The 22,671-nt window shown below is 31.0% G+C and overlaps 4 protein-coding genes across 5 annotated transcripts; 2 read left to right on the forward strand and 2 right to left on the reverse strand.

Annotated features, from left to right (window-relative positions):
• The first annotated feature begins 3,290 nt into the window (after positions 1 to 3,290).
• On the forward strand, positions 3,291 to 7,488 carry LOC127241826 (uncharacterized). The gene is made up of 6 exons (XM_051261047.1): positions 3,291 to 3,693; positions 4,244 to 4,386; positions 5,213 to 5,356; positions 5,763 to 5,948; positions 6,328 to 6,452; positions 6,975 to 7,488. The coding sequence occupies exons 1-6, from the start codon at positions 3,489 to 3,491 to the stop codon at positions 7,198 to 7,200; spliced, it is 1,029 nt and encodes a 342-aa protein (XP_051117004.1). The 5' UTR covers positions 3,291 to 3,488; the 3' UTR covers positions 7,201 to 7,488.
• Positions 7,489 to 8,163: 675 nt separating this feature from the next.
• LOC127241827 (uncharacterized) lies at positions 8,164 to 11,031 on the reverse strand. The gene is made up of 4 exons (XM_051261048.1): positions 10,722 to 11,031; positions 10,496 to 10,617; positions 8,964 to 9,116; positions 8,164 to 8,375 (listed from the first exon to the last, which is right to left on the reverse strand). Exons 1-4 carry the CDS (start codon positions 10,935 to 10,937, stop codon positions 8,273 to 8,275), a joined length of 594 nt encoding a protein of 197 aa, XP_051117005.1. The 5' UTR covers positions 10,938 to 11,031; the 3' UTR covers positions 8,164 to 8,272.
• A 3,803-nt stretch (positions 11,032 to 14,834) lies between these two features.
• On the forward strand, positions 14,835 to 21,064 carry LOC127241859 (V-type proton ATPase catalytic subunit A). Its single transcript, XM_051261090.1, has 20 exons — positions 14,835 to 15,100; positions 16,077 to 16,203; positions 16,438 to 16,493; positions 16,598 to 16,654; positions 16,751 to 16,862; positions 16,980 to 17,017; positions 17,135 to 17,236; positions 17,345 to 17,401; positions 17,500 to 17,571; positions 17,674 to 17,775; positions 17,880 to 17,942; positions 18,015 to 18,147; positions 18,375 to 18,481; positions 18,823 to 19,017; positions 19,101 to 19,187; positions 19,266 to 19,370; positions 19,707 to 19,804; positions 19,894 to 19,972; positions 20,128 to 20,216; positions 20,416 to 21,064. The coding sequence occupies exons 1-20, from the start codon at positions 15,023 to 15,025 to the stop codon at positions 20,528 to 20,530; spliced, it is 1,872 nt and encodes a 623-aa protein (XP_051117047.1). The 5' UTR covers positions 14,835 to 15,022; the 3' UTR covers positions 20,531 to 21,064.
• Positions 20,723 to 21,620, reverse strand: LOC127241860 (uncharacterized). Of its 2 annotated transcripts, none has more exons than XM_051261092.1 (2): positions 21,171 to 21,620; positions 20,723 to 21,077 (listed from the first exon to the last, which is right to left on the reverse strand). In XM_051261092.1, exons 1-2 carry the CDS (start codon positions 21,473 to 21,475, stop codon positions 20,867 to 20,869), a joined length of 516 nt encoding a protein of 171 aa, XP_051117049.1. In that variant the 5' UTR covers positions 21,476 to 21,620; the 3' UTR covers positions 20,723 to 20,866. The 2 variants fall into 2 exon arrangements, with proteins under 2 accessions (XP_051117049.1, XP_051117048.1); XM_051261091.1 differs by having other exon boundaries at positions 20,723 to 21,083; positions 21,171 to 21,614.
• Positions 21,621 to 22,671: the final 1,051 nt, after the last annotated feature.

Consider the following 22,671-nt stretch of genomic DNA (forward strand, 5'->3'; position numbering starts at 1 on the left):
ACATTCTAATAATGTAAATATTACTATTATACATAATTATATTAATTATATAATTTAACAAAATAAATTAATATAACTAATTTTTACATTATTGGTGCTGGTTTTAAAAACTCAGCACTCAATCCACTCCTTTTTATTTTGTATGTATTGTTGTTTACTTTTAGTTTGAACTTCTATAGTAATTTTATAAAATTTTTCCTACTTTTATTTTTTACTTTATTTGTTAGTTATGTTTCTATAAATTATTTTTCCAAAAAAAAAATATAAATATATATATATATAATGGGTAAAAAGAAGTTGCACAAGTGTAAAACTTAAAAATAATAGTAATAATAATTAAGGGTGAGTATCGATTTGTCCCAACTGAAAAAATTGATTTTTTTTAGTTTGGACTGTTAGATTAATTGGGTCGGTTCGCGGTTCAAAATCAAATTAATGATTTTTAATTTTGGTTAATCGAAAAAAAAAGAACTTAAAAATAAATAATAATATATTAATAAATACTGTAATATTCACTTCTTCCACCTTAATTTAAAGTATTCTTTATATCATTTCTCCAGTTTCACTTAAAATATCTATTTTTTAGTAAAAATAATCATGCATTAATACTTAAGTACTCTTAAGTTTTATTTTAAATTATAAATATATCATACACATACAATTATTTTATATATATCAAATAACAAAAATGTTAAAATATCTTATACAACCCTTCTATTAACCAATAAAATATTATTGTCGAGCCTAGTGTGAATTGCCCGTCAAGCCTGATTGGCAAAGTATTCGGTTCGGCCGCGGGTTCTTCAGTGCGTATTTTCGGGTAGCAGCTGTGGGTTCTCACGCCATATAATAATAATAATAATAATAATAATAATAATAATAATAATAATAAATATTATTGTCTTGTAAACCTGGTGATGTGGAGAGTGACTTTGTGACCGTGAGATTATGGATTTAAACCCTAACGCCTCCAGGTCTACTTGTCATACATGGTTCGCCTAATGTAACTTGTTTTGTTTGGCATAGTTTGCAGGGTATTAGGTTCGGTCAAAATTTAAAATTCGGTTAGAACCGAACTAACCGAATGCACACCCTTGATAATACTACCTCAGTCCCACGTACCGTATCTACTACACTGTAGACACGGTATTTTAGGAGGGGTGTAATTAATAGATAATTAAGAATGTATTAGTGAAAATAATTATTCTATAATATAAATAATTATAAATTAAGATTAAGATAACTAATTAGTTTAATTAAAATTTAAAAAAAATAAAAATTTAAAATGAGATTAAAGTATATAATCATTTTTCAAAAAATGAAAGTGACATGGTATGTGGGATAGACAGAAACGGCAACGTGGACATGGTACGTGGGATGGAGGAAGTAATATATATTAAAATTTTAATGTATTTTTTGTATAACTTATTTTGTGTTTTGTGTATTTAAATATAAGTTATCATTTATATCACAAGACAAGATGTATATAGGGAAGGTTTTGCCAAGTGCAAACTTCTATTACTCATTCAACAATGGAATGGAATATGAATTTATAACTTTAGTTGCACTAGGTAATTTGGTTTATAATATTTCATTATAAAAAATAAAAATTTGTATCAATTTATCTTATCTTTATTTGTTGTGATAGCACAACTATGGCAAAAGCATACAACCAAACCTACAGTGGAAAGTATAGATAGTTGGTTTCTAGACACAATACGATTTGTGAATTAATCATGAACGAAGTAATTTCGGTGTAATTTGTTTGGTAACAATAAATCTAGCTGATCTTTTGACGAAATGGTTGGTTAGAGACTTAGTGCTTAAGTTGTCGATTCGAGTTGGAATTAAAATCTATCTAAATCTAGGGTGTGTATGTTTGGGGGTTTGAATTTTGAGTTGAGATTTGAATAGTAAAAATTTTAAATTTGAATAGTTGTATGATGTGATGTTTTAAATGTAAAATTGATTTTTAGTATAATATAAAAAATAAAAAATAGGTGTTTGATTTGATGTTTTGAGGGGGGGAATTTGGATGAATAGTGTAAATCCAATTCAATCCCCCAAACAAACACACCATAAGTGTAAAACACTCAATTATTTTCTATACAACATTAGAAAATGAATTCAATGCGGAAAACTCACATGTTAGAGATTGAAATTTATATTGTAAATTCATCTTAGGTTTGTGTTTGAACAGGTAAAAAAGGTAAATTGAGATTTATCTTAATAATTTTTTTAAAAAATTGCCAATGCATGAGTAAGATTGAAAGCAATTATCTATGCAAACATAAAGTTTTTATCGTTGGAAGAAAATTTGGATTTGCTTTCAATATGCTTATGAATAGATAGTGATACATAGATTGTAGCATTATATGTTATTTAAGAATTACGTTAAAAGATGATGATTGTTATTACTATAATTTTAAGCTCATTTTAAATTTTTTAAAATTATCTATATATTTTTGTCGGCTTACTTTAGTATAAATAAATAAATGGAACCTTAAATTGATAGATTTTATTTTTAAACAAATAAATATGATCCAAATTAAGTATGCCTAATGAGACGTCCTGTCAGCCCCAGAGCACTAGCACAATGGATTTCCATATTATAAAATAAATAAATAAATGATTATCTACGAGATTAATGATGAAATACTTTTCAGTACTAATACTTTACAATATCTTATGTTATCATATATATATATATATATAAATATTTACATAATATATACTCTTTTATTTTAAAATAATTATTTTATTTTGCTATTATTATCTGTTTTAAAAGAATAGTCTCATTCTTATTTTTTAACTAATTTTTTATTTTTCTATAAAATTATCTTCATTTTTTTCACAATAATTTTGATTTTTAAAAAATATTTTTACATAAATTATTAATATAATACTACTCATTCCGTCTCAATACAATAGTTTTGTTTACTATTTTTGTCCGTCCCAAAATAATTGTCTTATTTTCATAAATAACAATATTACCTTCAAATTACCCATATTTTTTCATTTTTATTATACAATTACCAATACAACGGCAAAAAAATCTTTTATACATACTTTTTACCAACTATACTATCCCGAAGGAATATTATTTTTTTAATTATTATGTCAATATCAAATATCTCTGTTATTTTGGTACAAAATAAATATCTTTTAAATAATAATAATATATTTATGTTTTATTGAAAATTTTCTTCATATTCTTTCTGATTAACGTACTCTTTTTTATTTATTCTTCCCCCAAAAACATTTAACCTTTAATTTTGGTACGGTCAATATTTAGAAAGTGATTTATAATTTCTGCGTCTCTCCTCCTCTCCTCTGCGTTTGTTAAATATCAATTATTTAGTTTGGTGTGGCCACCGATCCCATTATTCATCGGCGAGAGGCTCTCTGTTTCTCGATTCATTGCAAGAGAGGAAGGGGGAGTTGAGTTTGCTTGTTTGATTTGCCAGCCACAATTTTGGATTCCAGCCATGGGTTGCTCCTTCTCGGGATTGAACGCCCTATACGACGCCGTTAATGGCGGAGGCGATGTCTGGATCAACGAGAATCGCTTCAGGATCATCAGGCAGCTCGGAGAAGGCGGATTCGCGTATGTGTTTTTGGTCAAGGAGGTTGTTCCTGACACTGCCAACTCTGGCATTTCGAAGAAGATCAAGGATTCTTCTCACGTCTCCGGTAATTGTAATTGGATTGTTTCCGAATCTGATCTGCGTATTTAAATATTTGCGTGAATTGCGTGTCTGGTTCGGATCTTGTGGTGTGATCCTTCGATTCAAGTTTGCAGTGATTGTGAGTTATGAACGTGTGGAATTTTATGAGAGTGTCTGCAGAATCAGTATCAGAATTTTATTTAATTCTAGTTTTATGGAGCTTAATATACGTTGCAGATGTGGTTTGATTTCAATTTGATCTCGATCTGAAAACGCAAAATCTGTTTATCCGATGTAGTTTTGTCTTCGTCTTCAATCAAATTATAATGTGAAAATTTGATGAGCAATTTCTGTGTTCAATGGAAACAAAAGTTTGGAATATTATTTTGAACAATTTGCTAAAGGATTGACAGGAGTGAATAGGACTGTAGATAAGAGATCAAGTTTTGCTTGCATTGGCTGTAAATATGATAAAAATAAAATAAAATAAAATAATGAGTGGTGCATTGTGCAAAATTGATGGCATTGTTACTGGATCTATGCTCGACATTTATACCGTACATGTCGATGTGCAGAGGATGGGACCTATGCAATGAAGAAAGTTCTTATTCAAAACAATGAACAACTAGAGCTGGTGAAGGAAGAGATTCGTGTTTCGTCACAGTTTAATCACCCTAACTTGCTTCCGCTTCTCGATCATGCAGTCATTCCTGTCAAGGTAGTAATACTTCTGTTTTTCATCAATTTCTCGTTTTGCTCGATACCAGCCAAAGTGTTTCTTAATGAAGATTAATAGTAAAGTGTGGTCATTATATTTATGTTTTATGGTATTTCAAATCTAGTTTTTTCTATGTCTTTTAATACTTTGATGTCGGAGAATTCACACCAATTATCCATGAAGAAGGTTTTGTCATAGTAGCAGTCTAACAGAGTTAAGATAAAATAGAATTTCATGGTACATTTTGGCAGCGTGCATAGTTAACTTGATATTTAATTTTTTCTATTGATGTATTATAATGCTAATCAATGTACACTGAAGTTGGAGAACAAAATTTTAATTTTCGTCAAAAGAAATGAACTTCATGCTGTTTATCTTATTTTTATGAAATGATTTGTGATTGGAGCTTCTTGTTGCCATTTATTTCCATGAGAAGGTATTAGAAATGTTATACTTCGAAGGAAATGATTCGAGTGGCCGATAAAGTGCTTGTACCTGTGTGCAAAGTATTAAGGTTTTACATACTTCATTTTTATACATAATTGTTTCTGCTCATGGTGACATTTTTATACTCACTTTCAGGAGATTTCATTATAAAATTACTTCTCAATGATTGTATTGGCTATTGAAACTGTATTTGATCAGTCTTTAGTATTCGTTTGATAAGAGCATTAATAAGATAGTGGACCAAGATAATTGTGTAATTTATGTTGTTTTCTTGCAAATGACTACCTAAACCTCTGTTTACATGCCCTCCTTGTAAATTATGCATTCTCGGAGTCATCATCGGATTTATTTAATCAACAAAATATCTTGCTTTATCCAGGCCACACAAGAACAATCCTGGAAAAACGAAGCATACTTGTTGTTTCCTGTCTTATTGGATGGGACATTGTTGGATGTTTCCAAGGCTATGAGAGCTAAGAACGAGTTCTTTTCTGTCTCAGATGTGCTTGAAATATTTCGTCAGGTAAATCAGTAACATATTTCCTGTCTCAATTTCTAGTACTCCCTCTGTCTCAAATCAATTTATCCGTTTTTTTGTCATTGTAGTCCCCAAACATATATATATATATTTTTTTTAAAAAAAAAAAAAAAAACCCTTACATCTTACTTATTATCACTACAATGCTATCAACATAATTTAACTAAATTACAGAACATCCTTATGGTAAAATTGTGTATTCATCCCTCTATTATACTACATACATATAAAATATTGATATACATAATTTCTGGAAATGCATTTCTCATTGAAATGGTTGTGGAAGTAAAACAATTAAGTGACTTAATTGCAGTTATGAGTCTGTTTTTTGCTCCTTTTTCTCTTATGGAGGTTGAGGTATCAATTCATTGAAAGGGCTGTATATTTCCAGCTTTGTGCAGGATTGAAACACATGCACACTTTTGACCCTCCATACGCACACAATGATGTCAAGCCCGGGAACGTTCTTCTATCATACAGGAAAGAACAGTCACCCCTGGCAATATTGATGGACTTTGGAAGTGCTCGTCCAGGAAGAAAGCAAATTAGATCCCGCAATGAAGCATTGCAGCTGCAGGTTATTTTTAAGTGTTTATTTTATACATTATTAATGTTTCGGAATCTCAAATATCTGTTCAAACATTTTTCGCCTGCCTCTTTGATTTTTGCAAGAGAGAGTTGGTTGGGGAAGGGGGTAATCTGTCCGACCACAACTTAATAATTCATGTAGTTTTCACTCGTGACGATGTCCCTAAAATATCGAGTGTTTGAACATTGCCCCTGACAAAAGTAGGGTTTGCTAGAAATATTAAGTTCTCTAATATAAAAAAATGCTAAACCTCGTTTACAAAGAATCAACTTGATTCTTTAAGAAAGTTTAATAACTGATTTGGATTTGGGCTTGTTTTTCACTGAGATTAATAACTTGTTCAATATGCAATGGTTTCTTCTTGTAGGAATGGGCAGCCGAGAACTGTTCTGCACCATACCGAGCTCCTGAATTATGGGATTGCCCAAGCCATGCAGATTTAGACGAGAGATCTGATATCTGGTCATTAGGATGCACTTTATATGCAATAATGTAAGAAACATGCCCTTCATTCATTATATATTTCTATCATTCATCAGCTAATATTCTCAATCTGTGCTATTTATAAGTACTTAGTTGATGTCTTTACGAAATTAGGATCTACACCTAGGGATCAACTGAAAAAATTAGTTTACCTGTAAAGACTTTTGTTTCTTGAAGGTCTTAGATTTGGGTTTAGAGTTCGGTAATATTAAAAAATTTAAATTGAAATAATATCTGACTTTATATAAAGAGGTATTTGATGTGTAATATATTAAATGAAAATTAGGGGTTTAGTTTGATAGTTTTGGAGGAAAAATTTTGACGAATAGTAGAGACTAAAATCAGACTTTAAAGTGAGTTTTGTTTCATGACTGACTACAAGTAGAGATATTATTCCTGCTAAATGGTTCCTCTTGGATCTTGTTCATTACTTTCTTTCTTCTCTTCTCTCAATATATAGAGTCGACATTCATATTTTGTTCATATTGGATTGAAAGTTGTCATATATATAATGATACTCGCATTTGATAGGTACGGTGAGTCTCCATTCGAATACGCACTTGGTGAATCCGGGGGGAGTCTGCAGTTGGCCATTGTAAATGCGCAAATAAAGTGGCCAACGGGACCAAACCCGGGATACCCGGATGCACTTCACCAATTCGTAACATGGATGCTGCAGCCTCAAGCCACAGTTAGGCCTTGCATCAATGATATCTTGTTCCATGTTGAGAAGCTTATTACAAAATTTTCCAATTGAAGGAAACACACAAAAGAAGAAAATTCTTGCTCTCTCTTGCTTGCTTGCCAGGTAACAAAAACAGATTTAAATTATCTATATATTTATTTATATATATATATACACACACACTCAGACACTAAATTAATGTTCATTTTTGGCTGAAAAGTATTAGTTTCAGCATTCTAGAAATTGCTTTTTTTTATCTTATAGAAAATTATATGTTGTTAGTTTATGGGATTTCATTTTGATTTTTTTTTTATCCCCAAATAATATAATTTGGCTATTGTTATACCAATTTCTTCCCTCTCCCATTTAGCCCTTTATATTTTTATTTATTTTGAAGTAGGTAGGGTGGTAGTTCTATTTTTTTAAATGCTGTGTTGAATTGAGGTTTTTATTTACTACTATAATTTTTGGTTTTTTGCATCTTATTTTATTAAAACTTGACTCAAATTTATTGGTGTTAACATGTATTTAATCAATTCAGTCTTTGTAGAGTTACTTGCACATTGTTTGACACTTATATTTAAATTGCCATGAAAATTTAGTGCAGATGTTGTAGTTTAATAGAGTATGTTTTACTGTCTATAATAGTAAGGGTTTCAATCTCTGCTAAATTTATTTAAAAACTGTGTGATGAACCGTGTGTATATATATATATATATATTTAATTATATAAGAAATATGTCAAATCATATATAATTCTTAACTATTGCATGTAATGTAAATTTATTGATGCAAAATATAGTAGTACTATATTATAGTAACAACTGCAATTGTAGGTATATAGATATTTTTCACCAAACATAAACTTGGAAAGAATTTTATCCCTATTTTGTAGGTAAAAGATAAAATAAAAATAAATACATAACATATTCTTCATCGCATATTTTTGTGTATTGATTAATTTGGCCAGTCACTCTGAAGAAGTTTTAACACTAGTTAAATAAGAAAAAGTAAAACTCAATTTATCACTATATGTTTGTATCTCATTTTTCCTTTTTTTTTTTTTCATATAATATATGTGCAACACATGTATACATATGTATTTGTGAAACAGTTAAAAAAAAAGTATGTAGTATACCTGGTTTCATGAAGTTCTCGCTATTCTTGCTGGTCTTGATCTCCAAATAATTGCATTTGGGTCTGGACATATTTTATATGGAACTTTTTGTGGATGGAACTCGGGTAAACTGCCAAACAATCAAATAATAATAACACTAATTCACCAATAATGTATAAGGAGTACTCAAGCAGCAGAAATAGTTTTACTTTTAAATAATAAACTTTTGAATTGAAATAGTTGTTTGATGTGATATAAGTATATATTACTGTGATGTTTTGACACTAAAATTTAATTTTAGTGTAATATAATAAATAAAAAATAAGTTTTTGATTTGATGTTTTTGAGGTAAAAAAAAAAAAATAGAATAGTAAAACCGAAAATTAAATCATACAAGTAAATACACCCATAGGCTTTGTTCTTTTACCTAAATTTGTTTAGCACGTTTTTTCAAAAAAATTAATGCATTACGCACTCTAATTATTTTTATATTATTTACTTAATTTTTTATTCTTCACATAAAATATATTCTTTTAAACAAACACACCCTAATACTTACAATATAACAAACCATTACTATATATTTCATCTTATAATGATTTAATTAACTAAAAAAACTTACTATTATAATCCTATACTAAAAATAAACATACCTAATATGTAATCTACCCATGGAACATAAATATATATATATATATATATATATGCAGGGTCTTACCTAAGTGTAGATATTTCAATTTGTGAAAAGTCCAATTGGCTGGAAGAACCTTGTATCGAAATGGTTCTTGAAGTCAGACCAGTTGTTGGATCCTTGATGGCAAGAACCTTGCACTTCAAATTATTGATGGAGGTGTTTTGTCCCATTATCAACCTACATGGAACACATACAGTAAGAACACCAATAAAAATTTAATTAAATATAAATAATATAAAAAAAACAATCAAACTCCATTAGCTGATGAAGAAAAACCAAAAAAAAAAAAAAGTATGCATTATAAGTGATCATGGCATCAACTAATAGGTAAAGCTCTCCTTGCTGCCAATAGGCATCCATATTCTTTAGAATCAGAAGTGTTCACATATATATTTATATATATATATATATATATTTCACTATTTAATATAAAGTTCTATTAAAAATATTACATTCAACAATCCTTTTTAACTAAAAAAAGAATCAGAGTAAGAACCATCAAAGCAAAACAAAATATACGAAGTATATTTTTCAACATTTAGAAAATCCCAAAAGGAAAGAGAAGCAATGGTATTTGCACTCTCAAAAAATAAATAAATTACATTATGTATTTTACTTTAACTTTACAAAAATAACAACATTAAGGTTAATGAGTAAATAGATTTCAAACTTCCAAAAAAAATCCCAGATAATTCTATACCTTACTTATAAGTACACAATAATATTAACACTAATTAAAAATTAGTCAGCTTAAAATTTAAGGGCACAATTGAATTATTTTAGAACACCAGATAAGATAAAATCAAGTGAAATTCACTGTTGGCCTAAACCAAGAAAAGAGAATATAGTAACTCTAAAAAAAGAATAAGGCTGCAAAGAACATTTAACAATAATAAGTATGAATTCTAAACTGCTTTTATTTTTTTAGCTGTCTGTCTCAAGGTTGATGATTAATATGTATATTAAAATATTAAATAACTTGCTTGAGACAAGAATGCTGTTGTAACACGCACAAAAATGCAATCAATCCACTTTCTCTCATCAGCACTCAGATATTAAATTCCGGGAACCCTAATATAATAAATAATTTAATAATAATAATAATAATAATAAAGCTCATGGAATATGGAAGGAATAAATGCAGAAGAGTAAAGGACAAGGAGAAAAGGTCTTCCAGCAGAATGCAGAAACAGGGGAGGGCCATTTCTTTATAACACTTGTTCTTTCTTGTGAAGTATGGTAGGGTGTTGACCAACCACTTAACAATCTATGGTGACGCAACCACGCATAATCAATCATATCAAATCGAATTACCAAATTACCAATCACTGAGCTAAATTATTTGGAAATCGCCACAAGCAGGTAAGAACTATATCGAATTACTGCCTTGATTCTATTTGATTTAATCCTTTTTTACAGTTGATTGGTGAAATCGATTCGATATAGCTGATCATGCGTGGTTGCGTCAATCGAATTACTGCGTTGATTTTATTTGATTTGAATCCTTTTTCACCGTTGAATAATTCAAACACGCAATTTAAACTAATTTTAATTACCGGTAGAGGAAGCTCCGATCGTGTAGCCCTAGCACAAGCGTGGAGGCGCCGATCTCTCTCACCACCGCCGCAATCCTCCGTCCTTCCTGGTCGCCTTCCGTCACGACAATCTCCGTCTTCGTCTGCACCGGTCGCCGCCAATCTCGGATTAATTGATTAACTAATTAGCAGATTAACAACGGAGCGAAGATAAATAGAACTTCCGATAATTAAAAAAGTTAGTTACGTTGGGGAAGGCCTGGCAGATGTCGGTGAAGGATAGAGCTAATTGGAAGCCATTGAGGCGGAGGCGGCGGAGCTTCTTTTTGCTCTTGGACTTAGCGGAGGAATAGACGTGGAGGAGCGTGACGACGTCGCCGTAGCGGAGGAGGTTGTGCAGCGCCCAGTGGAGAGCGGTTCTGGCGACGTCGACGTCTTCCACCACCACCACGATTTTCTCCATTATTTCCGATCGCTGAGCGCTAATTCGAAAAATGATCAGTTCGTGCTGCGGTTTGGTCGCGCGCACAGTTTTCACATGATCTGTGTCTCTAAATTGTTTGGTCCAATGGACCGGGTTTACCCGATCCTGGTCCAATGGACCACACCAATCAACTTTCTTTATTAATCCGAATTTATTTTAGGTCATGGGCAACGTAAGAACCGGTTTGACTGTTTTCTTTCAACAAAAAATTAATACGTATTGGATCCTCAATTTCAAAAATAAATTCTATTTTTTTATCTCCACACAAATAATATGTATAGATATACATGTGTATGTATAGCATATACACATATGTGTTTATGTAAAGATATGAGATAGAGTGTGTTAATGAGACAGAAGATCCCGTCTGATATCCCATGGATTTAAACATATTAATATATTACACAATTTATTATTTTTATATTTTTAATATATCTTTTTATATTTCACATAATACAAACACATTCTTTTATATTGTGCACATCAATTTAAGAACTTATTCAAATTTTAATTATATCCGATAATAGAATTTCATGCTTCTTAATTTTTTTTATATCAATAATTATATTATTTGATTCCATATAAATTATACTCCCTCTATCTCGGCTAATTGTTCAATTTTGATTAGACAAAGAGTTTTAGGTATTGTGTAATTAATGAGTAATTAAGAAATATACTAGTAAAAGTAATTATAATTTAATAAATATAATTTTAAATTAAAATTAAAATGACTAAATAATTTAATTAAAATAAAAATAAAAATTTTAAATTTTAAATTTTAAAATGATAAATTAAATGAAACGGATGTAAATAACTAAATGAAGTTGGTATGGGAGTAGTATATTCCTAAGAGTAGAATGATGCCCAATGGAACTTTTAAGGAATGTAAGTAGTTATTTCGTAATAATGGTTTAATGATTGGAGAAATAAACTTATTGCTTGTGGAGGCCACCATACGTATAATACTCTCTTTCTCTATTTTGAAACTCTACCTTCACTTTTTTGGCACTTCAAGAAATCATGATATTTTAATTACATTGAATAGTTAAAAATAATATAAATATAATTTTATTTTATTTTCTAATATAAAAATAACAATGTAATAATAAAATATGAATTTTGGAAAAAAAAAAATGAGATTTATAATTATTTTATAATTAGATCATTTAAAATAGAAATATATATATTTGTAGTCAGATGAAGTATAATATAAAAAACATACTTATAGTTTTTGTTTGTCTCACACATTTTATGTTATTTTTTTATAAAAAAATTACAAACTTCAATTATATTTTAAATATTTAAATTTTAATTTTTTATTATAATTACTTAATTATTTTAATCTTAATTTATAATTTTTAAAATATTTTTACTAATAATTTCTTAATTATTTATTAATCACATTCTCTCTAAATTTCATTTTGTACAGTAATGGTGACATACTGAGAGAGAGTAGTACATTTGCCTCACCCAAATGTATGATATTTTTTATATAAATTAATATTCCTAATCTCACTATATAAATATATATATATATATATATATACATTCTTCTCGAAACAAGCTATTCATTCACATAACAAAGTATTTATTTATTTACTTTTTTTTTTAAAGTAATTGTATTATCTACTTAACATTACAAATACTCTTAGAATTTACAATATATTACACAAATATCATTATATTTATATCACACTATATTAATAAAGTTATTTTAATAATTTTAATTTTATTCTTACTACATTTCAATATAATACTAATATTTCTAAAACTAAGTGCAAAAAATAAACTGATATTTAGTTATGGGACAAATGAAGTATATTTTTTGTATTTATGTATTAAATACTAAAAATATAGTATATGTGTCGTTCAAATCTATATTTAGGGTTGTCATCAAAAAAATATTCTCAATGATTACACTTTTGTATTTTTTTTTTTAAAATAACAATTATTACTCACTTATATTAAAATCTGTGTCCGATCAAATGAGCGCACACATTTGTATAATGGATGAAGTATATAATAATATTTTTTAATTGATGTAAAAAGGAAATGTGTTTCTTTTTGTAAAAATAAGAACTTAATATATTACGGGTGTGTTTGTTTGGGGGTTTGGATTTTGAGTTGAGATTTGAATAGTAAAAAATTTGAATTTGAATAGTTGTATGATGTGATATAAATAGGTGTTGATGTGATATTTTGAATGTAAAAATGATTTTTAGTATAATATAAAAAATAAAAAATAACTGTTTTGATTTGGTATTTTTTGGGAAAAAAAATTGGATGAATAGTATAAATCCAATCCAATTCCCCTGACAAACACACCCTACATATATTTATTATTTTTATATCAATTATACAATTCTCTGTCTTTACCTAAAAAAATCTCTTTAAAACATTTCACAAAACAAGCCAGACTGTATAAGAATTTGTATTTTTATAATATATATATAGGGTGTGTTTGTTTGGGGGTTTAGATTTTGAATTGGGATTTGAATAGTAAAAATTTTGAATTTGAATAGTTGTATGATGTGATATAAATAGGTATTGATGTAATATTTTGAATGTAGAATTAATTTGTAGTATAATATAAAAAATAAAAAATAAGTATTTGATTTGATGTTTTTTAAGATAAATTTTTAGATAAATAGTAAAATTTTGTTAAAATCTTTCAAACGAACAAACACATGTTGAAATTTTGATCCTTTGACGCTTAACCCGAGATTCAATATGCCTACTTCCGGAGGACGCAGCCGACTTGGAGTCACCGCGTCGATCGATTTTTGCTCAACGAAAGCAGAAGCCGTAAAATTCTGGAATGAAGAAGACGAACAGGGAGAATTCCACTTCAATTCATTCTTTGGCTCTGTTTGTCTGTATTTTGTTTCCTAATTTCAAAATTCAATTTTGCCTTTACTTTGATTAGTTCTAAGTTTCATTTCGGTTTAAGTTTAATTTGAGTTTATTCGACTATTAATTCATTTCGAATTTTTGTATACAAGATTTGTTTGATAAATCAAAAAAATTGAGGAATAAATTCATAACAATACATTTGGATGGTAGATGAAAATAACAAAATACATTTTTAATGTGCATTTGTTTAGTGTTTTAATTTAAATTTTTTTTATGTGAAGCATGATAAATAGTATAATTAATATAAAAAATAATATTTTGTATTTAATATTTATTTTTTTTAACAGAATGAAATATATATTATATCTTTATTAACAAAAATACATTTAAAGAATAATTTCCATATTAAAAAATAAAATAAAATTCATTACAACTTTAGAAAAATTGATGTTATCGTCAATTAGGATCCCAAATTCCAAAACAATAACAATTAAGCGAATATATATCCTCAATGTGTGAAATATTTAATTTTTCGGACAAAAATTAATACAAATAATATTAAGTAGAATAAATTAGAAATAAGATGATGGCAAAAGAGAGAAGTATATATATATTGAAATAACGAGAGGATAAAATATGTACTTAATATGATGTAAATAAGAATTAGATATTTTATATACAAAATAATTTTTTTATGTAATAAATAATTTTAAAACTTCTAAATAACAAAAATAAGTGTCTTTGGGTGCATTTATTTGTGGGTATGAGAGTTGTATTTTTAAATCTTTGAGTTAAAATAATGATTGATGTAATATAAATATATATAGATAAATATTTTGAATGTATTTTTTTTTTATTGTAATATAAAAAATAAATGATAAATTTTTAGTAAAGAATCACCAACAAACAAGATCTTATCATTTTTTTTTTTTAAAATAGATTTTTTTTTTTGTTTGTTGAAAATACATATTGCTATTTTATTTATAAATAATAAATTAAAATATGGAAATAGTATATATATATATATATATTATTCATTTATCCCATCAATACTCGTTCACGTTGCCCGTGTTCGTTCTCACGTGTACAACGCTCCCCATTCCGCACTGAAAGAAATCATAGAAGTATTGTGATCTCGCATCGGATCTTCTCAATCCACATTCGCCGATCGCTGCTCTGCTTTGCGCCATTCAGTCTGTTCGATTTCCAAAATGCCGTCCATTTACGGAAGTCCTCTGACGACCTTCGAGGATGCCGACAAGGAGAGCGAGTATGGATACGTTCGCAAGGTCTTCTACGTTTCATTCTCACGCATTCTGTTTCTCTTTTCATTCATTTGTTTTGCGTTGATTGATTCTTTTGTAATTTCTATGAGTTACTTCGATGCTCTCTTCAGTTGGTTTCTGATTTCTTGCTTTTACGTTTGTGTCTCTGTTACACTTGATTTCTCTGTTTCTCGCGGATTTGTTTATGTGTTATCGCAATTTGATTAAGATCATTCACGAATCTTGGAATCGAATTTCTTTTCGAGTGCTCAAGATCCAGAGTCACATTGTGATTGCGTTTATGGTGCCTTTAGTTGATCTATTCCAGATGCACTTGGTGCATTGTTTTATATGGATCCTATATACGTATATATATATATCTATGTATGTATGTATGTATGTATACTTTCTTATTAGATATTCGCTCGTTTTGGTATTAGTTAACTGGCTTTTTATTGCATTTTCAGGCTTTCAAGCTCAGATACCGTAATTGTTTGTCAAACCTATAGTTTCTTACGTAATTTTTGCCTGCTGGCATAGCTGCACTTCATTAGTGGATCTTTATTTACTTCTTAGTTTTCTTTGTTTTGATTTTAACTATATCACTTAAGATCTTTTTATTTTCCATCCCAATTAAGGATTAGTATTTGGTAGCCCAAAATAAGGAGGTGCGATATGATTAATGGTATTTCTTCTTGTTCCTTTTTAACTAGGTATTACTTTGTCATTATAGCCTTTTGTCCTCTTTGGACCTGTGACAGATCAAACATTTAAATCTATATAGTCAACTTTTTTCGAATAGATACTTCATGTTCTGAAAGATCTGAAGATGATTTATGACATTTGTAAAACGGCATATTTTCCTGCAATGCATTAAAAGGGGAAATCAATGATATATAACATTTCTGTGTTGCTAATGGTATCAACAATTTTACAGATTTTTATGTTGAAAGGTATCTAACATTCCTATGGTATGTCTTACTGTTTGTCTTTTCTGCAGGTGTCTGGCCCAGTGGTTGTTGCAGAGGGAATGGCAGGAGCAGCTATGTATGAACTAGTGCGTGTTGGTCATGACAATCTTATTGGGGAAATTATTCGGTTGGAAGGAGATTCTGCAACCATTCAAGGTTAGAGTTTCTTTAATTTCTAAACCTCTTTGTCTGAAGTAAAATAGTATTGGGTGCTGCTAAATCTTCCTGGCACCATATTATGTATCCACATTTTCAACGTTAACCAAATCCAGAAAATGCCTCCAAGAAAACATCAGTACCTATCATTTCCTATTTATTGCATATATTTTCTATGAAACCAAGTCTGATACAAGAGTTTAGATATTTATTTTTATTCTATTGTTCTTCCAGTGTATGAGGAAACGGCTGGACTGATGGTGAATGATCCTGTTCTTCGAACCCACAAGGTTATTATGCTACATGTTTAACGTCTAGCTTTTGATGCATTGGTTTATCCCAGACAGTTAAAGAATAAGGCCACATATTTTACTCATTATTATAACCTTCACAGCCTTTATCAGTGGAACTGGGTCCTGGAATTATGGGAAACATCTTTGATGGAATTCAGGTCTGTAGAATTCACAAGTCAAAATTGAACAATGACATACATTTTCCCTGGCGTGACATTTTGTCTTGCTTAATGGTGCATCTGTTCTTGATTCAGAGACCTCTAAAAACAATTGCAAGGAAATCTGGTGATGTCTATATACCACGTGGCGTGTCTGTCCCAGCGCTTGACAAAGATACACTATGGGAATTTCAGCCAAAGAAAATAGGTACCTTAAACCATTACATTTGAGTCACATACTATTGTTTTAAATGGTTTCATTTTAGATAAGATGTAAATCAGCTTCTGGCACCTCATTATTATTTTTTTCTATTTTTAATGGCAGGAGAGGGAGATCTTATTACTGGTGGCGATTTGTACGCGGTATGTTTCCTGGAATGATGTGTTTTAGGGATATGAATGCATCATGTTAAGTGTCCGATACTGCCCTGGTCCCAATTGATCATCCTTTTTTTAATTCCATAACAATTTTCTATGCAGACTGTTTTTGAGAATAGCTTGGTGCAACATCATGTTGCACTCCCTCCTGATGCAATGGGGAAAGTAACCTACATTGCTCCAGCTGGTCAATATTCATTGAAGGTTTGCATCTATTGCTGATGCCTGTTGCACATCTACGTCAAATCACTCTTTTTCCCTGTAATATTCCCATGGGAAAATTGAAGTTCAGTTGCAGTTGTGGTATTGCAGGACACCGTCCTTGAGCTTGAATTTCAGGGGGTCAAAAAGAAATTTACCATGCTGCAGGTCTGCCTTTCAGACACAGATAGTATTTTGTTTGGTGATCAATAACTGGTTACTAATTGAACATCAAAATTTCAAGTTGTTTTAACTCTCAAATGTAGAATTGGCCTGTGCGTACACCTCGGCCTGTAGCATCAAAGCTTGCTGCAGATACTCCTCTCTTGACTGGACAGGTGACTTATTTAGTAAATTATCTTTATCAACTGCCACTCACATTTTCCACTGATGCTGAACTGTAGTGAGTATTCCTAAAGTAACTCCATTGTCCTATTCAGCGTGTTCTTGATGCTTTATTCCCTTCTGTGCTTGGTGGTACTTGTGCCATCCCCGGTGCATTTGGCTGCGGGAAGACAGTCATTAGCCAGGCCCTTTCAAAGGTAGAATATATTTTTGAAACCATCATTATTGCAAATAATTTGTGTTACAAATTTTAATGCATATTATAAACTTATGATTGATACTCTGCTGCTATGAATCGCAGTACTCCAACTCAGACACTGTAGTTTATGTTGGTTGTGGAGAAAGAGGAAATGAAATGGCAGAGGTACATAGTTCATGTCTTCTATAATTTGGTTATTTGCCATCTTCAAGACGCTCACCTGGAAGTCAACTACAGGTGCTTATGGATTTCCCTCAACTGACAATGACGCTGCCTGATGGTCGGGAGGAATCTGTCATGAAGCGTACTACTCTGGTAGCAAACACCTCTAATATGCCTGTGGCTGCTCGTGAGGCTTCAATTTACACAGGTAATAAATTTGCCAATAACTTCAACTTCCCAGCATATATGCTTCTTGCAATCAATATGTTTTAGGACTAAATTTTATATTCTATGTTCAACTGCTTTTCACTGTACAACCTCTTACCTGTTACTGGGCAGACTCATTCATGTGTTTCGAGATATTAATTGCAGTGTTATTTTTGTATGTCGTGGCTACTGTATGATAACTCACAAGCTTTATTTTTGGATGTTTAGGAATCACTATTGCTGAATATTTTAGAGATATGGGATACAATGTTAGCATGATGGCAGATTCTACATCTAGATGGGCAGAAGCATTGCGTGAAATTTCTGGTCGGCTGGTACGTATTCTAATATTGCTTTTCATTATCCGAAAGACTGAGTTTTTTCATTATTCTAATACATTGTGATTGATAGATCAACTTCCTCTATTGAAGTAAGACTTCAAATCTTCAATTTTATGAATATTATGATGGGATGATGAAAAAGTAAATGAATATATTCTTATGTTTTAGAATCCATAATACTCATAATGAAAATTTTAGAGAAGCATTTTTTATGGTGTAATATAACCTCCATTTCTTAAATAAATGCTTTTGGCTCTTGTTTTGTACTGTCATTTCAGCCCTTCTTTTTTGGTTCCATATGTGGTTTGTTGATGAACAGTGTGTTTCTTTTGCAGGCTGAGATGCCTGCAGACAGTGGATATCCTGCTTATTTGGCAGCACGTTTGGCATCCTTCTACGAGCGTGCCGGAAAAGTTAAATGTCTCGGTGGACCTGAAAGAAATGGAAGTGTCACCATTGTTGGTGCTGTTTCTCCACCAGGAGGAGATTTCTCGGACCCTGTTACATCTGCAACACTCAGCATTGTTCAGGTAAATTTTCTGTAGTTGGCACTTTCCTAATTCAATTTCCCTAGGATCAATGATCCACTCCCTTCCTTGCTGTTATGCTTTAGGTGTTCTGGGGTCTCGACAAAAAGTTGGCTCAGCGAAAACATTTCCCATCTGTAAACTGGCTAATTTCATACTCCAAGTATTCAGGGGTATCTTCTGTTTCCTCAAATTTATGATGATGTTAGATCATATCATATCATCATGTGCTGATTACCCTGTCTTTTCAGGCCCTGGAATCCTTTTATGAGAAGTTTGATTCAGATTTTATTAACATCAGGACAAAGGCTCGTGAAGTGCTTCAGAGAGAAGATGATCTGAATGAAATCGTGCAGGTATACATTTTTATTTATTTATTTTGTATTTTATTTTTTTATTACGGTTCATAGGAAATAGAACTCTCTAGCCAAGAGTTGTAAATGAATCAAATAATTTTGTACGACTCGATATTTTGATATTCGTATTCGAAATAAAAAATTACTTTTTCAATCAAATATTGGTATAATATTGAATTTAATCTAATACTCAAATTGAATCGAATAATTTGAAAACTATTTCAAATCGAATACGAATATTTTTTTCGAATCGAATCGAATACTACAGTTTTTTATTTGATTTGATTCGTGTACAACCCTACTCCAGCCCAACTTGGGTTATTTTGCTGCTTGCAGTTAGTCGGAAAAGATGCTTTAGCCGAATCCGACAAAATTACACTGGAGACAGCAAAGCTCCTGAGGGAGGACTATCTTGCCCAGAATGCATTCACACCGTTAGTCCTTCCTCGTCCATTTCTAACTTCTTTCGACTACATTTTAATATCTCAAGTTTGAGTCATGCTTAAACATTTCCTTGCAACAGATATGACAAATTTTGTCCATTCTACAAGTCTGTTTGGATGATGCGCAACATCATTCATTTCTACAACTTGGCTAATCAGGTGAAGTAGTCCCCACCCACAATGCCACTCATACATGTGATTGAATTATGCAAATCTTGTTTTTTATCTGTAGAACACAAAAATAACTCCAATCATTTTATCATATTCTGATTTCTTCTACTTCAAAGTGAATAACAAACCCGAGATGTACGCAGGCGGTGGAGCGAGGAGCCGGTATGGATGGCCAGAAGATAACCTACACGCTCATCAAACATCGCCTCGGCGATTTGTTTTACCGTTTGGTGTAAGCTTTACAGCAACACACCTTATTTGTTTATGCCAAAGTAGAAGTAATTCTATTGATAGTAGAATGGATACACATAAAGCATCCATTAAACTAGTTAAGATGTGAAATAGGATCTCAACTATAACCAGACAATATAATCCTCCAATCCATTTGTACTTCTATTAGAACTATCTAACTGATCTAATCCACAATGCAGGTCACAGAAATTTGAGGATCCAGCAGAGGGAGAAGAAGCCTTAACTGCAAAATTCAAGAAGCTTCACGACGATCTGACAGCGGGCTTTCGCCAGCTCGAGGATGAAAACCGGTGATCCTACCATGGAATCGGTAACTCAATCAATTTCTTGAGGCTCTCTTCTGCTCATTATTGCTTCAATTGGGTTAGCATTTTTCACCATAAGTATCATTCTTATTAAGTTGGGTAGGGTTGGGTTGGGTTGGGATATATAATAAGAGGGGCTGCATAAGTGTGTGTCCCATTCAGTCACAACTATGATAATCTGTGTTTCCAGCCGCTGCATCAGTGCAGTTATTTATTCACTTTTGTTAATTAGAAAGAACTAAGTAATAACATTAGCTTATTTGGTCCTGTCTCCTCTACCCATCCCACCCCACCCCACCCCCTGACCCCCAAATTACAATGGGACTCAAACTAGTCCCTGTGTCCCTACCCCTGAGAGTGTTTTCTTGAGCTTCTTGACAGTCTTGTCCACCATTTCTGCTGCTGATCTTGCTGAATCTTCAACCATAATTCTACTCTCATCCAAGCTCTTAACTACAGCCTCCTTCACCTTCTCTGCTGTCCCTTCTTCCTCTTGTTCTTCTTCCTCCCCACTCTTGCCTTGCTCTCTTCCTCCCCTGAAACTAGTAGCACCCATACTCATCAGTACATACACACACATATATATACACACATATATATATTTATGGGGAATGAATCTGGTTAGTTACTCTAGATTAGGGCAATAGGGAAAGCAGGGCCATCCTTGTTTGAAGGATGTCCAAACAAAATTGGGAATTAGGCATAAATCCCAAGTTGTTGGATTAGAGAAGAGATTCCTTGCAGCTTCAGTTATGGCCATTTTTGTGCCTCCTGTAGTAACTTTTTCCTCTTCTTCTTCTTCTCTATCCATAAGTTGTCTTCCATCTTGTGCAATTGCTAATGTGCAGAAGAAGAGGATGAACAGCAGTATGAGAATTGTGGCTCGTTTTTGAACCACCAGCTTGCTAAAATTGGCCATGGATGAATCGAACATAGATCGGCACAAAAAAAAAGTGTTTTTTGTGTTGTGGTTGGGATAATTAAGAGTGAGAATATGATGTGTTATATTATTTATTTAAGATAATTGAAGCATGATGATGTTTGTTTAATTAAGAAGAAAGTAGAGGAGGGATGGTTGAGGGAATGTTGTTGTTTTGGGTTTGGGTATATGTGTCATGTGTGACACGGTGGTGTGCAGTTTGGGCAACACGAACACGGTGGGGCCCGCTGCTATATGCTTACGTGTCGTCTAACTTGGGAATTAAAGAACTAGGATAGATTTTCCCGTGCCCCGGCGGCAACGCATTTTCCCATTTCTTCCTTGCCTTGGAAAGACACCCGTATTCCTATTATGTGTTACAGTAGTTGAAAAGGAAAAGAATAATAATAATAATAATAATAATAATAATGTTATTTAAAGTATTATATTGAAATTTATTCACGTTTTAATTAATTTGTTTGTATTTTTTTTACAACTTTATTTATATTAAAATATTTAAAAAAAATGAGTTTATTTACATGTGTATGTACAAATATCTTATTGTTGTTTGCACATATATATTCTTTGGAATGAAATAGTAGTCCTAAAAAAGCGACTTATTAATACAATAGTTATCACAAGTTTTGTAATAAAAAAGATAGTAATAAAAAATTACAAGTAAATGTACTAGAAGATGTTCAACTATTTGTTGATCATATTTTATAGTTTTTTTCCTTTTAATGATAGAATCTGCAATTGCTATATATATATATTTTTTAGAATCTGGGCGAATCTAATATAGTTTGCCAATTAAGTTCAGTCAGATAGTTATATTAGACAATTATGTGTGATTGGATGTTTTGCACTCCATGATCTCACAAATTTAAAATTTAATAAAAAAATAATAATAATAAGTTATTATTTTTGGATGCTTTGAAGTCCAGCCCAATTCACAAGAACTTCGTAAAGCCCAAAAAGTGGACTTCATCATAAGACTCACTTTTTAGCTCAAATATGGCTCCCACACCCAATATAGCCTTTACATGCATAGAAAAGAATAGCATTTTTTTTCATCGTATATTATGCACATATAATTATTATTATTATTATTATTATTTTATTTTATTTTTTTTCTTTCTGCGCTCATCAAATTTATATAATTACTAAAAAAATTGCGTCATAAACGAACTTACAATACGGTTTACATGTCC

This window comes from Andrographis paniculata, unplaced genomic scaffold (assembly GCF_009805555.1).
Source record: "Andrographis paniculata isolate CXL003 unplaced genomic scaffold, ASM980555v1 Contig83END, whole genome shotgun sequence".
In the NCBI taxonomy this organism is placed as follows: domain Eukaryota; kingdom Viridiplantae; phylum Streptophyta; class Magnoliopsida; order Lamiales; family Acanthaceae; genus Andrographis; species Andrographis paniculata.

Bases quoted from the DNA above. Each gene is read 5' to 3' on its own strand.
- LOC127241826 (XM_051261047.1), top strand. From the start codon at position 3,489: ATGGGTTGCTCCTTCTCGGGATTGAACGCCCTATACGACGCCGTTAAT. The intron at 4,387-5,212 runs GTAGTAATACTT...TGCTTTATCCAG, and splicing joins ATGCAGTCATTCCTGTCAAG to GCCACACAAGAACAATCCTG. The intron at 5,357-5,762 runs GTAAATCAGTAA...GTATATTTCCAG, and splicing joins TGCTTGAAATATTTCGTCAG to CTTTGTGCAGGATTGAAACA.
- LOC127241827 (XM_051261048.1), bottom strand. From the start codon at position 10,937: ATGGAGAAAATCGTGGTGGTGGTGGAAGACGTCGACGTCGCCAGAACC. The intron at 9,117-10,495 runs GTAATTAAAATT...TGTTCCATGTAG, and splicing joins GATCGGAGCTTCCTCTACCG to GTTGATAATGGGACAAAACA. The intron at 8,376-8,963 runs GTAAGACCCTGC...ATTGTTTGGCAG, and splicing joins ATTGAAATATCTACACTTAG to TTTACCCGAGTTCCATCCAC.
- LOC127241859 (XM_051261090.1), top strand. From the start codon at position 15,023: ATGCCGTCCATTTACGGAAGTCCTCTGACGACCTTCGAGGATGCCGAC. The intron at 18,148-18,374 runs GTAATAAATTTG...TTGGATGTTTAG, and splicing joins TGAGGCTTCAATTTACACAG to GAATCACTATTGCTGAATAT. The intron at 19,805-19,893 runs GTTAGTCCTTCC...TCCTTGCAACAG, and splicing joins GCCCAGAATGCATTCACACC to ATATGACAAATTTTGTCCAT.
- LOC127241860 (XM_051261091.1), bottom strand. From the start codon at position 21,475: ATGTTCGATTCATCCATGGCCAATTTTAGCAAGCTGGTGGTTCAAAAA. The intron at 21,084-21,170 runs GTAACTAACCAG...GGGTGCTACTAG, and splicing joins CCCTATTGCCCTAATCTAGA to TTTCAGGGGAGGAAGAGAGC.